General features: G+C 39.8%; 1 protein-coding gene across 5 annotated transcripts in view; it reads right to left on the bottom strand.

Annotated features, from left to right (window-relative positions):
- Positions 1-17,505, bottom strand: part of sik3 (SIK family kinase 3) — a 334,512-nt gene that overhangs the window by 137,682 nt on the left and 179,325 nt on the right. For all 5 annotated transcript variants that reach the window (XM_048562166.2, XM_048562167.2, XM_048562165.2 and 2 more), the window contains one exon: positions 9,207-9,368. In XM_048562166.2, the coding sequence (XP_048418123.1) occupies positions 9,207-9,368 (162 nt within the window). The remainder of the gene's footprint in view (positions 1-9,206; positions 9,369-17,505) is intronic.

Consider the following 17,505-nt stretch of genomic DNA (forward strand, 5'->3'; position numbering starts at 1 on the left):
GACGTTTCGTCACCATTCTAGGTAACATCATCAGTGAGCCTCCGAGGAAGCACTGGTATTATGTCCCGCTTTCAATTTATTAACCTAAACCGATAAACAGAAAGCGGGACATACCAGCGCTTCATCGGAGGCTCACTGGTGATATTACCTAGAATGGTGACGAAACATCTGAAAACTAACCTTCCAGCTCAGCAAGCAAACTCACATCCAGAAGGATATCTGTAGTAGAACATTGCAATCCTGCAACACAAACTAGTTAAATGTTTCTGCATACTGCTTTATGAAAAAATTGGTAACCTATTAAAATGGTTATTCAGGCAAAATAACAGTTTTGCAACATCTCACCACTGCTCATTAGAGCAGAATTTGCAACTTCTGGGATTGCCTTATTATTGGTAATCTGTAGCACTTCACACTTGTGCCTGTTCTATTAGGAGGAAAGTTGTTCATTGGTAATCGTAACAGGGATGGTGAGAGAACTTCATTTCAGAAATGTGCAATTTACGAGCTACACGTTACCTATTTATGGTTTAACACAAATTTGGAAGATTTGTTCTGGCATTATATCGGACAATGTATTCATTCGCATATTGCCTAGACATCATCTTTTCAGGTTTCCTTTCTACGGTTCCCTTTCAATTTGTTGTCTACAAATGCAGCACAAATTGTGAACATCTGTAACACTATTTTAAATTCATTTGCATAGGTTAAGAAGATATTTAAATGTTATGTGTACACATATTAAATAAAATACAGTTCAAGTAGGCTGCATATTACCATCTTCTCAATGGAAATTAGAGACAATAAATTTGAGCCTATGTCCATATCTCTTGAATGCATTTATGAAACTCTATAAGTGGTGATCAAATAGAATTTGAGACAATTTATGTTCTGTCCATTATTATATATTGTCAAAAAACGTGTGAAGTGGTGGAAGTTTCCATGGGTTGCTGACAGTCACATAGGCTGAAATGTGAATTTTCCCCTCATAAATGTGGGCATCTTTATACCAGCTATTAGGAAAGAAGCATTCTATGAACTCCCACAGTCTATGCAATAGTGGTAGGAGCATAATGAATGGGTACTACACAAGTGACATGACTATCCTACTGGATGCCAAACTAAAACTTCAAACTACGGGTCCAGTCCACACTCTTTGGGTCTATTTAGTGCAGGACAAAAAACAAAAATACCTAACTCAAAGGTGGAACTGCTGTCAGAAACCACGTATTCACTTCCAGAATTTACTGTTTACTGGAAATATTGCCCTATTCTTCTATTTATGACAGTATACAAGAAGTGTTTAATTAAGTGGGACAGACATGATCAATGCTCCATTATTTGAAGTAGTTCTCTGACGCAGAAACGTAGCTAACTTTATGAACAGTTTTTCTCTCTCGACCAAATACCCGCATATACAACAAAGAAACAGAGGCTTTAGCCTAACAAATTCACACCAGTCTAGATGCATCAAACCTAAGAACTTGCTTCTTTGCCCTATCTTCTTACCTTATCAATATCTGTTTGTAGTATTATGTTTCCATCTACACAGTTTACAGTGTCACCTGTCATTTGGGAAGCCGAGGGCAACAATGAACCTACTAAAGTTGGCAAGGTCCTTGTTCTTTTTCCATTTTTTGGTACTTTGACACTTTTATTTGTAATTCTTTAGCTTAATTGGCATTCTTCTCGTTCCAGCTCACGGTCACATTTTGATGTCCTCTCCTCCCATCCTTGGTTCGGCTCCCAGAAGTTTGTACCTCCGCGCTGCTGCCAATTCCAGCTCTTTGTACTCCAAATGTTCTTTGAACAAGTGAGAAACACAATCATAATGCCTGATATCAAACCAATTCCCTCCCAGAGGCTATCACATACACTTATATATCTGTAAGAACCTTAAGACACAAGCTTCTTCTGAGCCAACACTTTGGAATTTTGAGTATTCCAATTTTTTTTATTTTACATCAAAACCCAAGAGAAAATTTGGAAAAAAATTAGAGTCTGAAAAGCAGGATATCAGCAAAATTCAGTTCTTATTTTCAATGTCATTAAACCTAAAATAAACCCTCAAGCATGCTGTATGTAATTTCTCCACTTTATTAATGGTATTTGAAATAACTGCAGAGAGTCCGGTATCCCATCATCAAGTCACCCTTTATTTAAATGTGCACAGCGTACTGGTTGTGGGCAGCCGCCAGAGTCAGTCCCACGAACTGAGGATGTTCAAGGTGTATGTTAGCTTTACACATACAGAGTGTAGGCATTTCCCAACCGACCTTTGCAAAGAAGAAAATGAGAAACTGTGTAGTCTTTTCCTCACAAATTCAAGAGGAAATCTATTTTTAACAGACTTAAGGCACAAATAAAACTGAGCAATTTGCTGGTGCAAATTAAGGACAATGGTTTTAAAAGTTCCCAATGGATGTGAAATATTATAAATCAACAATGTGTTTTAGCAGACCTGGTGAGAACTACCATAATATGTCTGCAGATTTAGAATATTTGGCTACATGTTAAGCCAAAACATTCTGCAAGAGCAAAGGTCTGATTTACGGAACAGTAAATGTCAGACCCTTCCTCCAGACTCACTAAGAAGAAGAATGAAGAAAGTGAGAGGAGAACAGAAAGTACGAAAGACAGCCTGCTACAAATTTGAGAACATTATCAGAGACCTATTACCTAGAAACTCCAAGTTTCCTCTCGCTTGATTAAGAAGGCTGCTATTTTCAGTCTGCCTAAAGGGGGACGTCAGTTTACCATTAAGGTATCCTCAAGGAACTTGCAGTCATGGTACCTGGTTTATATCAAAAGGATATTGAAATCAAGAAAGCTTCTCAAAAAATCGTGAATAAATTCAATTTGTAACTGTTTATGAAGCCTGAAACCATGGGTGCAAAGCAAATGTTTATAACCACTGATTTGACAGCAAAATGTACTTGTGTCTTTGGAAGTACAAACTCAACTCAATTAGAATCATTGAATTACTACACAGTGGGAGCTGGCCATTTGGCCTATCGAGTCCATGCCGACACCCCCCCCCACCCCGACAAACAGCATCACACCCAGAACCACTCCTCTATCCTATCCGTGTTAACTTGTATTTGCCATGGCTGGTCCACGTAGCCTGCACATCATTGTGACTGTGGGCAGAAACCGGAACACCCGGAGGATACTCACACAGGCACAGGCAGAATGTGCAAACTTCACATTTTTACTCAAGGGTGGGAGGCAGCAGTGCGAACCACTGAGCCACTGTGCCACCCACAACTAGTTCCAGTTAGTACCAAAACAGATTTTGCACTCATCACATTTCTCATATAGTCAGCATAAATACAGATACATCTGTAAAGCAAAAAATTCAGTCAAGGATTCAAAGGGGATTTCTGTACTAGTTCAAGGGGGAAAAGAAAGAGAATGACACATATACTGCTGATGTTCCTTTAAATTTTCTACATAAAATACTACCACTGATCATTTAATAACTTGAAAGTCAGAAAGCAAAACCATTAATATAGAAATTAAAAGCAATACTGTGGTTCTGAAATATGAGCTTCAAAACCACAATGAAAGAGGAGGATTAAGAGGCTTTTCATGAACGTTCATGGGAGCTGTGGCAAGGAACTTAAGGTCAGTCAATTTTAACATAAAAATTGCTTGCTGCAATTCAAGACTAGGCTGCTGTCATCTGTTGAATAGAGAACTAATCCACAAAGAATTTCAGAATGAATGTTATTCAACATCAGAAATGTCTCACCTTTTGTAATGTAACAATAATGCATCACCACATCAGTAAAGCTACAGTAAATTAGAAAGATATTGCTTTCCATTTACTGACCTGTATTTGTAGCAATTTGTACTTGTGAACAGCAACAGACACCAAATCTGAAATATTACAGAAATGCACAACAAAATAATGACAATGCTCAAACATACATCTTTACCCATATGCTGTCTCCATACCACACCTCTCTTAATGAAACCATGCCAAAATTAGTTCCACAGATGGTGAAATGATGCCAGCACAGATCAGAATTGGAGGAAGTGAGAGCACCCTCAAGGGATAATTGTCTCCCTTTATAACCACTGGTGTGAAGCTTACTTTTAAAAAATAAAATTGGCAACTACTTGTTTTATCAGTGCTTCCCAACTGTAGAATAAAGATCTGAGCTACAGACTGCTCCAAATAGGAAAGAAATCCAACAATACGCTTTTATCACCCACTTTGTGGTAGCATAAGTGGGCAGTTTAACCATGGTTCCCACATTGTATTGTCACTGATATACTGCAGCAGTAAATGCAGAACAAAGACAGCATTAGTCTCTGAATGAAGTTTGTAAATAAAGATTTTTGATAAATTGAAAAATGAAATAGCAGGCAACCATCCTTCTCATACAACCCTCTGCTCCATTAAGCCGTTCCACCATTCCATTAAGTAATAATTGATCTGGACCTCACTTTCTTTAGAGTACAGGTGTTCTACAATTTAATCGTTATGGCTGCTTTAGGTAACTGGTTGTAATTACATTTGTCACATTAAAATTATCCCATTTCTAAAGAAGTGTAGACAAATATGGAATGCATTGCAATATTTGTTTACAGAAAACCTATTTTACATTTATACAACATAAAAACAGGTGGGAATTTCAAAGCTTTTTGACAAATCTTACTTCTGGCAAGAGTTACTCAAAAGGAGACTAACAACAGGAGCCAATATTACTAAAGTTGGCAACATGAGATTTGGAGACAGCAAGCAGTCAACACTGTTACACAGAAAACACACAATGATTTGACCCAGAAGTCCTGGAAACAAAGATTCAAAAGTAAATACTAGGACAATAAACTTATAGCAAGTTTTGCCTTATAAGTAATGCTATTGAGGAGAAAAACTGAGAAATAAGTTACTTCCATTTACTCCTCTTTGAAAAGGAAAGTGCCCTTATTTTTCAGAATTATGGTCTATTTTACAGCCATTGTTATCAATTGATATAAATAATTTGGATACGGAAACCAATGTAATGAAATTTGCTGCTGATGATATTCCCAAACTAGGTAGGAAAGTAAACTGCGAGGAGGATGGAAGGAGACATCAGGATGTCTTGGACAAGCTAAATGAATGGGACTGAACATGGCACACAGGATATATTGTAACATGACATGAAATTAATCATTTTGTAAGAAAAAATTAGAAAGGCAGAATATTTCTTGAATGGTGAGAGGTTGGCAAGTACAGATGTTCAAAGGGGCCTGAATGCCATTACTCTTACATCAGGACAAGTTAGCGTGCAGATGCAGCTAGCAATCAGCAAAGAATATGGTATGTTGCCTTCACTGCAGGAGGATTTGAGTACAGGTGTAAAGATATTTTGCTGCAGCTTATATAAAGGTTTGCTGAGGTCTCACTTGGAGTATTGGGTACACTTTTGGTCTCCTGATCTAAGGAGGGATTTGCCATTGAGGGAATTCAACAAAGGTTCTCAGATTAATGCCTGGAAAGGTAAGATTGTGTTAGATTATAAGACATAAAAGGAGAGATAGACCATTCTGCCATCAAGACTGCTCCACCATTCAATGGAATCACAGCTGATGTCATCATCATCAATTCCACTTTCTTAGAATTAAACCAGAATCCTCTCTGAAGGGGGGTCTAGGCCCGAAACGTCAGCTTTTGTGCTCCTGAGATGCTGCTTGGCCTGCTGTGTTCATCCAGCTTCACACTTTGTTATCTTGGATTCTTCAGCATCTGCAGTTCCCATTATCACTCCTTCATCCCTTGTTGCTTTAAAATAAGTCTAATCTGATCTAGAACATGTTTAACAACCCAGCCTCTACAGATCTCTGCAGTTCTTTTTTTAAAAATCCACAGATTCACTATTCTCTGAACAAAGAAATTTCTCATCTGTCATTACTGCGTTAGATTACACTCCCTGGTCCTGGACTCTCTCACGTGGAAATACCTCCTCAGAATCTTCCCTTTTTAGCCCCGAAAAGAATCTTACATGTTTCATTAAGGTTGCTTCTCATTCCTCAAATATACATTCTACAATGAGTATAGGCTCAAAGTACTCAATCTCTCCCCATAAGAAAATCCCTCCATACTCAGGACAGACCTAGTGAACCTTTTCCAGACTGCTGCCAAAGTCGGCATATATTTCCCTAGCTAGGGAGACCAAACTGTTCACAGTGTTCCAGCTGGGGTCCGACTACTGTCTTGTAAAGTTTTAGCAAGACTTCTCTATTTTATATCCCCCATTCCCTTTGAAATAAAGGCCAACATTCCACTTGCTTTCCCAATTACCCACTGAACTTGTGTGCTGGAATCTTTAAATAATGCACAAGAAATCCCTGTGTTGCAGCTTTCTGTATTTTCTTTCCTCTTTTCTTCCTGCCAAAGAGCATAACCTCTCATTTTCCACAATTACATTCCATTTGCTAAGTTTTTGCCGACTCACTTAACTTGTCTATATCCCTCTGCATACACTTTTTAATCACCCTCACCAACTGACTTTCTACCAACTTATACATTCACTTTCTTTATGCAAGTCATTAGTATATATTGTCAATTAACATTGTAGCTGTAGCATTGAGCCCCTCAACACTCCACTGAAAATGTGCCCATTACCCCAACACAGCCTTCTTAGTTGGCCAATTGTCTATCGATGCTAACATATTACCCAAAACTGCAAGAGCTCATATCAAATAGTCTTATGTGCGGTACCTCAATCACCTTTGGAAATCCAAAGAATTTATACCTACCAGTTCCCCTTATTTATCCTGCTTGTTATTATCTCAAAGAATTCTAATAAATTTATCAGTCATGATTTCCCATTCATGACTGTTTAATTATGTATTTCTAAATGCTCTAGTATTATATCCTTTGTAATAAACTCTTAACAATTTCCCAAGTATAGTCATTGAGTTAACTGGCCAATTGATAGCTTCGTATTGTCTCCTTCCTTTTTGAATAGGGTGTTACACTGGCAGTTCTTTAATCCTGTGGGACTTTTCCAAAATCCGAGGATTGTAGGAAGATGACGACCAGAGCATCCACTACCTCTGTAGCTACTTTCTTCCTCCGATAGATCAGGCCCAAGGGACTTTAACCCCATTAGATGTTCTAGTACTTTTTTTAAAAAGATTGAGTGATAGTTACTGTACTTATTTCAACAGTCCCTTTTACCCTTTATTTTGTTTTGTATGTTTTGGAATAATGAGGACAGCATGACAGGACCTGGTCTGTGTGCTCTACAATTTTGAAGAATGTGGGGTAACTGCAGTAAAATTTACAAAAGTCTTAGGGATTATAATAAAGTATATGTTGATCAGATATTTTCCCTGATAGATACCTCTAAAGCCAGGTGACCTAATCTCAGGATAAGTGGAAGGCGATCTAAGACAGATATGACGAGAAATTTCTTCACTCAGAGGAAGGTGGATCTACAGAATTCTCTACCTTAGGGGTTGCTAAAGGTCATTCACTGAACATGTACAAGAATGACATTGATAAATTTCTGGAGATTAATGACATCAAGAGCTATAGGTATGAAATAGAAAAGTGGCATTGAGTTAGACAATCAGCCACAACTTAACCAAAGGGCAGGACAGCCTTGACAGGCTCAGTGGCCTACTCCTGTTCCAATGTTCCTATAATGATAAGCAGAATATTTCTGACCTACTTTTTGTCAGACAGAATTCCTCACCTGCAAACCACTTAATTTAAACAACAACATGCCACCTGAAAAGGTTCCATAGCAGAGCATAAAGGATGCGATTTATTGCTAGGAAATCAAGCAATAACATAGGAAATTTGAGTTCCTAAAATGTTGCAGAATTTTCTGAGGTCAACTGACCAAATCTGTTTATTGCAACATAACATCAAATTTACTCTTAAGACAAAAAGGTAGACACTGATTAATATCTAAACTATAAACTGTAACTAGATCTATATCCCCTTAATTCCAAACGTAGACATAAACACACAACACAAACATCAACTGTCTCTGCTGAGAAGATACATAAAAAGAAAAGACAAGATAAAAAGCACTCCCTGTTGGCCAAGGATCTGTGACCAAAGGAGACAATTTGATAACTCTTCACAATTCACCGGTGTTTGTCAACAAAATCAAACTGCTGACAGGTGCTGATTGATGGAGGTTCAAATTGAAATAAAGCTGGATCTGAGTCTGTGGGAAGTGACGACACTTCAGTTTTACAGAGTTCAAAGGTATTCAGAAATACTGATATATATCACGTTCCCAGAAACTAGTGCTGAAAGAAACAGACAGACTTGCAGCTCCTGTGGTTTCCTTCATTATTGGCCACTTATGTCTGTAAAATGGAAGCCAAATGCAGAAGGGTTGCTAGGTAATAATTTGCCCAAAGACTCTCAGTCTTTGGGCCATAAACCCCATCTCACATTTTTCTAAAAGATTGTTTTACTATCTCTTCTAAGTCTCTTGACTTTCTATAAACATAAAGTAAATTATTGCACACTTTAAACTGTTGACTTTATTTCCAAGAAACCACATAGTAAAGACCCCTTTCAATCCAGAAAATATCCACACATTTCTATATATTCCAGTTTTTCACACAGCCCATAAATAAAAATATGTATCCTCAACACTAAAATGCTGCAAAATCAGTGGCATGAAGACAGATAAAAGGATCCAAAGACTAAGCTAGAGGGTTCTTTCTAAGATGCTAAAGGATTTTCAGTGGTCATAAAGATAGTAAGAAAACTCAAAATGTGGACCTGCAATATTAAGCACCAGAATATGGTGACCAAGATGTCTCATTATTGCCTGTTCTTATATTACACTAATGTCAGTCCCTTTTTTAAGATGACACGTTCTATTTTCTGAAAGAAAAAGTACTTTGCTCATTACCCTGTGTTACTACGTACCTCCAATTTTCCCTCTTTATGTGGCAATACCACGTAAAAGGCAGGCACTTAAAATCGGCATCTCTTTGTTCTATCACATCAAACAGTAGTGCTGAAAAGCAATACTAATGCCCCAAATTAAAGAAAATCAGATGATACAAACATCGGGCAATTTGCCACCTGTATTCTAAGATGACCACAATTTATCCAATGCCATATTCCCTCCCATACATATGATTATCTTTCAAAGCCTTCAACCCAGGCAAAGCAAAACCATGTGTTATGAAATTTCGTACTTTTAAAAACTGCAAAATTAATAGCAACATACCTGCTATCTTTATATTAAGGTTAGCGTCTAGAAGCAAGTTTTCAGCTTTCAGGTCTCGATGTACAATGTTTCGACAGTGGCAAAAATGGACCGCTGCAACAATCTGTTTGAATTTCTTTCGGGCTTCTTTCTCTGCCATTCGTCCATGGGCTACGAGATGGTCTATGGGTTTGAAAGGTTGGAGAAGAAAGAGGAAAACATGAAAAACAAATTAAAAAGACCTCAGAGCTTAAATGTGACAATTTGTGGCAAAACAGAACACATTTTGGTGATATTTTCAAAAAGTACAGACCTATATAAGAGGTTAATAAAATCATGAGGGGCTTAGGTAGGGTGAACAGTTATAAGGTCTTTTCCCCAGAGTAGGGGAGTCCTAAACAGCATAGGTTTAAGGTGAGATGGGAAAGATTTAAAATGATCTGCGGGTGATGTGTAAATGGTATGACTGACAGACGAAGTGGAGGAGACAGGTACATTTACAACATTTAAAAGACATTCGGAAGGTACATGGGTAGGAAAGGTTTAGAAGGATACGGGCCAAACACAGGCACATGGGGCCAGTTCAGCTGAGGAAACCTGGTCGACATGGACAAGTTATGCCGAAGTTACTCCTTTGCAAATTGAAAGGCAACAAAAGTTTTTGTATTAATCCAAAACACTTCTCCTGGCATCTTTCTCAAAACTCACATAATTTTCTTACCAGAACTCCTGTACCTAACACTTCTGAAAATTTAAGTGACTTGTAACTCGAACTTTTAGATTCCAACAGCACTATCTTTTACCTGGAACGACTGAGCTTCAATGTGCTCAGCTTAAATATCCACTTCTTGGCTTTTGTCCTCAACACTCCGGTCTAGGACAAACTTAACTTTTAACTCCAAGGTGATCTAATTCAGTAAATCTATCATTCCCTTCTCAGGAGCACTGCTATGGTGTGCTATACACACCAACAAATCTCTGAGCTCCCCTGATTACTCATGCTGGGTCACAAACAATTCAACATAAACAGAAGTCCATTAGTGCACAAAATCCATTCACTGTAGAAGCAAGCTTCAAAAACTGTTTTCAAAGGAAATTGCTGTTGAGAAAGAAATGGAGACTGGAGAGCTCAGGGAAATAAATATTGATGTTTTGAAAACAATTCACATTACAGAAGCAGTAGTCCTGAAGGTCAGGGAAAAGATAAAAGGTAGATAAATCTCCAGGACCTGATCAAGCATATCCAGATGTTGAGGGAACTTAGGGAGGAAATTGCAAGGCCCCAGCAGAAATATTTCTATCATCTATAAACACAGGTGAAGTACCGAAGGCCTGGAGGGTAGCTAATGTTGTGCCATTGTTTGAGAAAGGCTGTAAGGAGAAGTCTGGGAACGATAGACCCGAGAGTCTGACATTGGTGGTAGTAAGTTTTTGGAGGTGATTCTGAAAGATAGGATTTACATGCATTTGGTGGTGCAAGGAATGATTAGAGGTACTCAGCATGAATTTGTGAGAGGAAAATAGTGATTTATGTTTTTAATGAAGTAACCACAAAGATTGATTAGGGCAGAGCAGTAGACATTTGCTTGGGCTTTAGAAAAGCCTTTGACAAGGATTTGAATGGTAGACTAATTAGTAAAGTTAGATCGCATGAGATTCAAGATGAGCTTTCCACTTCAATATAATATTGACTTTATGGTAGGTTGGTGAAGGTTGTTTTCTTGGACTGGAGATCTATGACCAGAGGGGGTCCACAAGCATCAGTACTGGGTCCACTTTTGTTCGTCATTTATACAAATGATTTGGATGAGAACATTAGAAGCACTGTTAGTAAGTTTGAAGATGACACCAAAATTGGTGGTATAGAGGACAGTGAAGAAGGTTACCCAAGAGTACAAAGAGATCTTGATCAACCAGGTTAATGGGCAGAAGAATGGCAGTTGGAGTTTAATTTGGATAAATGTGAGGTTTTGCATTTTGGTAATACAAACAAGAACAGAACTTACAGAATTAATGGTAGCGCCCTAGGTAGTGCTGCAGAACAGAGAGACCTAGGGGATCAGCTACATAATTCTTTCAAATTTGCATCACGAGTATAAAGGATGGTTAGGAAGGCATTTAGCACACTTGCCTTCATTGCTCAGATGTTTGAGTACAGGAGTTGGGACGTCATGTCTGGGTTGTAGAGGACATTGGTGAACCTTTTATTGGAATACAGTGTCCAGTTACAGGAAGGATATCATTAAACTGGACAGGGCTCAGGAAAGATTAACCAGGATGTTGCTGGGAATAGAGGGTTTGAGATATAAAGATAGACTGGAAAGGCTGGGACTTTTTTCACTAGAGTATAGGAAGTTGAGGGTGACCTTATTGAGATTTATAAAATCATTAGGGCATAAATAAGGTGACTGACAAGTGAGTTTCCCCTGTGGTGGGGGAGCTGAAAACTAGGAATCATATTTTTAAGGAGGGAGGAGAAAGGTTTTAAAAAAGGACATGGGGGCAACTCTTTTACACAGACAGTCGTTCGTGTGTCGAATGAACTGCCAGAGAAAATGGTGGATGCAGGAACAGTTACAAAGTTTAAAAGACACTTAGATAACTTCATGAATAGGAAAGGTTTGAAGCGATATGGGCCAAGGGCAGGTAAGTTATTTGGTAAGGTAATTTACAAATATGGTTGGCATTGACTGGTTGGACCCAAGAGTCTGTTTTCATGCTGTATGACTCTACGGCCTAGTTCCATGTTGTATCATGTGATTCTATGTATAAATTTCAGGTAATTGTTGGAAAATTATCAAGCCAAAATGTTAATTTTAAAGCTATTTTTCCCTTACTTTGGTTTCTCCAAACGTCCTACTACCATTCTGTCATCTCCCTGAGCCAACACCACAGATGAACAGAGATAATGGGAACTGCAGATGCTGGAGAATTCCAAGATAATAAAATGTGAGGCTGGGTGAACACAGCAGGACAAGCAGCATCTCAGGAGCACAAAAGCTGACGTTTCGGGCCTAGACCCTTCATCAGAGAGGGGATTGGGGAGAGGGAACTGGAATAAATAGGGAGAGGGGGGAGGCGGACCGAAGATGGAGAGTAAAGAAGATAGGTGGAGAGAGTATAGGTGGGGAGGTAGGGAGGGGATAGGTCAGTCCAGGGAAGACGGACAGGTCAAGGAGGTGGGATGAGGTTAGTAGGTAGATGGGGGTGCGGCTTGGGGTGGGAGGAAGGGATGGGTGAGAGGAAGAACAGGTTAGGGAGGCAGAGACAGGTTGCACTGGTTTTGGGATGCAGTGGTTGGGGGGGAAGAGCTGGGCTGGTTGTGTGGTGCAGTGGGGGGAGGGGACGAACTGGGCTGGTTTAGGGATGCAGTAGGGGAAGGGGAGATTTTGAAACTGGTGAAGTCCACATTGATACCATTAGGCTGCAGGGTTCCCAGGTGGAATATGAGTTGCTGTTCCTGCAGCCTTCGGGTGGCAACAATGATGTCACCCGAAGGCTGCAGGAACAGCAACTCATATTCCGCCTGGGAACACTGCAGCCTAATGGTATCAATGTGGACTTCACCAGTTTCAAAATCTCCCCTTCCCCTACTGCATCCCTAAACCAGCCCAGTTCGTCCCCTCCCCCCACTGCACCACAAATCAGCCCAGCTCTTCCCCCCCAACCACTGCATCCCAAAACCAGTCCAACCTGTCTCTGCCTCCCTAACCGGTTCTTCCTCTCACCCATCCCTTCCTCCCACCCCAAGCCCCACCCCCATCTACTTACTAACCTCATCCCAACTCCTTGACCTGTCCGTCTTCCCTGGACTGACCTATCCCCTCCCTACCTCCCCACCTATACTCTCTCCACCTATCTTCTTTACTCTCCATCTTCGGTCCGCCTCCCCCTCTCTCCCTATTTATTCCAGTTCCCTCTCCCCATCCCCCTCTCTGATGAAGGGTCTAGGCCCGAAACGTCAGCTTTTGTGCTCCTGAGATGCTGCTTGGCCTGCTGTGTTCATCCAGCCTCACATTTTATTACCACAGATGAACAGATTCATTTTGCAACTATTTTTGTTTCAACACAAAACAAAATTTAATGTCAGAGAGATGGACAATATCTGCCACGGTAAAGTTTTGTTGGGAAGCAAATCATTCACACTGGTAACATATTTCAGAATTGGCAACTATCACTAAAATTCAAGCTCAAGACTACAGCAATGTGTGTGCTCTAATGAACAGTACGGAGCAAGAAACTGATGATATGTGTATGGATTCAATGTCCTACTCAGGATGCAGCCATGCCACAGTGAGACATCAGGGTTCAGGCAGTTCTATTCAGCATACAAACGGAAAACTGAATGGTTCTTTTGCCTAGCTCGGCTCTCATACTTCCTGGTCACTTTTCAAGGGCAATATTCATAGCAAGAGGAAGTGGCCACCTACCAAGAACAGTGTGCATTTTCAGAATGTAGTATGTACTTTCAACTCAAGAGAAGGCTACAGTGGTGCCAAATAGATAACTTAATGTTCTATTAGTCAGTTTTAAGTTGTATATCCACACCAATACCATATGCAAACTAATAACTGAATGTTAGTATGTCAGGTGTTGATGACGCAGGGATGGTTGTATTAATTGACAATTCATTGGTGTCTTGAGCAAGTGTTGGGCTTCATCCTTGAAACATTTGATGTGACAATGCTCCCACAATAATTCCAGGATAAAATGCAAAAAAGTGCTTAACATGCAATTATGAAGAAACAGTAATATATTTCCCAAATCAAAAGAAAGTGCTACTTTGAGGTCTTGGAAATTGTAGTTTTCTCAGTTGAAGGGTTATAGCAAACAAGCGTGTTGTTGAAGTAGCTTTTTTTTAAGTGGCTGATTCATCTGTTACAACACATGAGGAGCAGGTGGGACTTGAACTGGGCCATAACAGCCCCTAGCGGCTGCGTTATATCTTGTGATTTGAACACAGTGTAGCCAAAATAAGCCAGATATTGAGTCCAGTGGCAAATGGACCAAACAAGTGAACTGCTCTGACCTGAATGACATCAATTTTCCTGCAACTGCACCCAGCCAGACAAGGGTATTCCATCACATTCTTAATTTGAGCCTTTCACATGGCACAGTGTCTTTGAGAGAGTAATATATGAGACAGTAATCAGCCTCAACCCACTCTTGTAGCCATTACATGGATAAATCAACTCAGTTTTTAATCAATATAAACAATAAGAACGTTGATGAAAGGTGCCAGTGAACAGCAAGTGGATGTTGCTGGGCTTTCTCTTATTCCAAATTACATTTCGCAGCACTTAAAGAGATTTGCATGTTACCTGCCTTTTGTCAGCCCTAGACTGGATTTTATCTAGTTTCTGTTGCAATGTGGCAAGGAACTTCTTTAAAATTACGGGAGTTGTCAATGAAGTTTAACACTTTGGCACTTTTTGTGAACAGCCTCACCTCTGACCTCATTGTGGAGGGAAGGTTATTGATGAAGCAGTTGGAGATGGTTGAGCTAAGGTCACTTCCCTAAAAAGCTCTTTTAACAATATTCTGGGGCTGTGATGACTGAGCTGTAACTTTCAGACTATCTTCCTTTGCATTAGGCATGACTCAAGAAGCTGTTTCTCTTTGACCCTAAGTCACTTTGTTTTGCTAGGGTTCTGAAATCCTAGCTAGGTGGACGCCGCATTGATAAAAAGGACAGATACTCTTACAGTCTCAGCATCATAAACACTGCAATAGACCCTTCAGCCCAACCCATCCATGCCAACCAAAGTGAACTCCTCCCATTTATCTGCATTTAGACTATATCCCTCTCAACCTTTGCTATCTATATACCTGGCTAAATGTTTCTCAAATCTTGTAATTGTACCTACGTCTATCACTTGGTCTGGCAGCTTGTTCCATATACACACCACTCTCTGCATGAAAAAGTTGCCCCTCAGGTCCCTTAGATCTTTTCCCTCTCACCTTAAAATTATGCCCTCTAGTTTTGGACTCCCCTATCCTGGGGAAAGACCTTAGCTATTCACCCTATCTATGCCGCTCCTGATTTTGTAAACTTCTAAAAGTTCACTCCTCAGCCTCCTACACTCCAGGAAAAGAGTCCCACCAATTCAGCCTCTCCTTTTAACTCAAACCTTCCAGTAACATCCTTGTAGATTTTTCTGCACACTTTCCATACAATAGGGCAACCAGAATTGTACGCAGTACTCCAAATGTGGCCTTACCAAAGTTTTGTACTGCCATAGCATGACATCCCAACTCTTGGACTCAATGTTCCAACCAACGAAGGCAAGCATGCCAAACCAAACACCACCTTCGCCATCTTCCAGTGATGCCACTTTCAAGGAACTATGTACCTGCACCCCTAGAAATCTCTGATCCTCAATACTCCCTGGATCCCTACCATTAACTGTCTAAGTCCTGCCCTGGTTTGTCTTACTGAAATGCAAAACCTCATTTTTATCCGAATTAAACTCCATCTGCCATGCGTCTGCTCACTCACCCAATTAACCAAGATCTTCTTGTACTCTTAGGTAACCTTCTTCACTGTCACCAGTTCTGGAGAGATCCACAAATTTATTAACCATACCTCCTATATTCTCATCAAAATTATTTGTATAAATGACAAACAATTGATCCAGCACTGATCCTTGCGGCTCACTATTGGTCACACGCCTCCATTCTGAATAATAACCCTCTCCCACCATCCTGTCTCCTGCCATCAAGCCAATTTTATATCCAATTTGCTAGAATTCCCAGGATCCTATGGTGATCTGACCTTACTAACCAGTCTACCATGCAGGACCCGGGCTCTGTTCCAGCCTCAGACGAATGTCTGTGTGGAGTCTGCACATTCTCCCGTGTCTGAATGGGGTTTCTCCAGGTGCTCCAGTTTCTTCTCACAGTACAAATGTGTGCAGGTCAGGTGGACTAGCTATACTAAATTTACCATAGTGTTCAGGGAGGTACAGGCTAGGTAGATTAGCCATAAGAAACATCAGGTTACAGGGATTTTTTTCTGCGGGGGAAAGAGGCATCTGGGTGGGATGCGCTTCAGTGAGTCAGCGTGAACTTGTTGGGCTGAACAGCCAGTTTCCACATTGTAGGGATTCTACATTTAAAAAATACATTAGACCCTTGTCGAAGGCCTTGCTAAGGTCCATGTAGATAATGGCTTGCCTCTCCTCTGGAAATCAGATCTTACATATATGATGGACTGCTGTGTGATGAGGTCAGAAGTGGTTCCAGCAGAATGCAAACTCAGCAAATTATTAATAGTATGTTCCAATGACATCACTAAACTAAATGATAGCTCTTTCTCTACATAGATGCTACCTGACTTGTTGAATGGTACCAGCATTTGCTACTTTTATCTCAGACGTCCAATACTTACAGTCTTTTGCTTTTGTACTAGTAACACTGAAGATGACTTCTTGTATCATTTTATTGATGACCGAAAGGTTACTGATCAGGATTGTCTGTATTCAATTAGATAGGAGAGTCTCAAGCAATCTTCCACTTATGATAAATGTCAGTAGCAGATAATTGTACTGTAACTGTATGGTTGGAGGAGCAGTTGGACCACTTGTATAATATGCTGCTAGTTCAGAGATATTCAGCACTACAGCCAATGAATTCTCAGGCCTTAACACCTTTGCTGTATCCAATGCACTTTGTCACTTAATGTGAACTGAACTTGTTACATATTAGCACCACTGCAAACGGGGACTTTGAAGACGACAGAGTAGGATCGCTCACTTGGCACTTTCGATTGATTACACTTCTGTGACTGTCTTATTTTAGAAGAATATAATTATAAAGGATGGACTATCAAACAAAAATCTTGAGTTTTTCCCTTAGCTAAAATCTGCAGGATCTCTCAACAGACAAAATATTCCTACTTGCACTCAGTCTGACATCCCAATTATTATTCTTTGATGTTGCAAATTCTCAGCAGGTGACGTGTTGAAATTTAATGTATATGGGACAGGGAAAGAACTTGTACATCCAACCTTTTCACTTCTATATTCCGAAGCAGCTTGAATGCTTATATATAAATATAATGTATGCTATAACATAATTTATAATATATTTTCTAATAAACTTACTCTCTTACTAAATTTGGAGCTAATGGGGAAATTATCACCCTTTGAGAGTGTTTCTAATTGGTATTGGTATCAAGGGATTTGCAGAAAAGTAGGAAATGGTACTGAGGTGCAAATGAACTTTGATCAAAATTAATGGCAAAGGAGATCCAGGGCTGGTTTCATGGTCTATTCCTGTTTCTAATGTTCCAACATTTATTCGAACTAAATTCAAAGCA

Source organism: Stegostoma tigrinum, chromosome 32, assembly GCF_030684315.1.
Source record: "Stegostoma tigrinum isolate sSteTig4 chromosome 32, sSteTig4.hap1, whole genome shotgun sequence".
NCBI classification, from domain to species: Eukaryota; Metazoa; Chordata; class Chondrichthyes; order Orectolobiformes; family Stegostomatidae; genus Stegostoma; species Stegostoma tigrinum.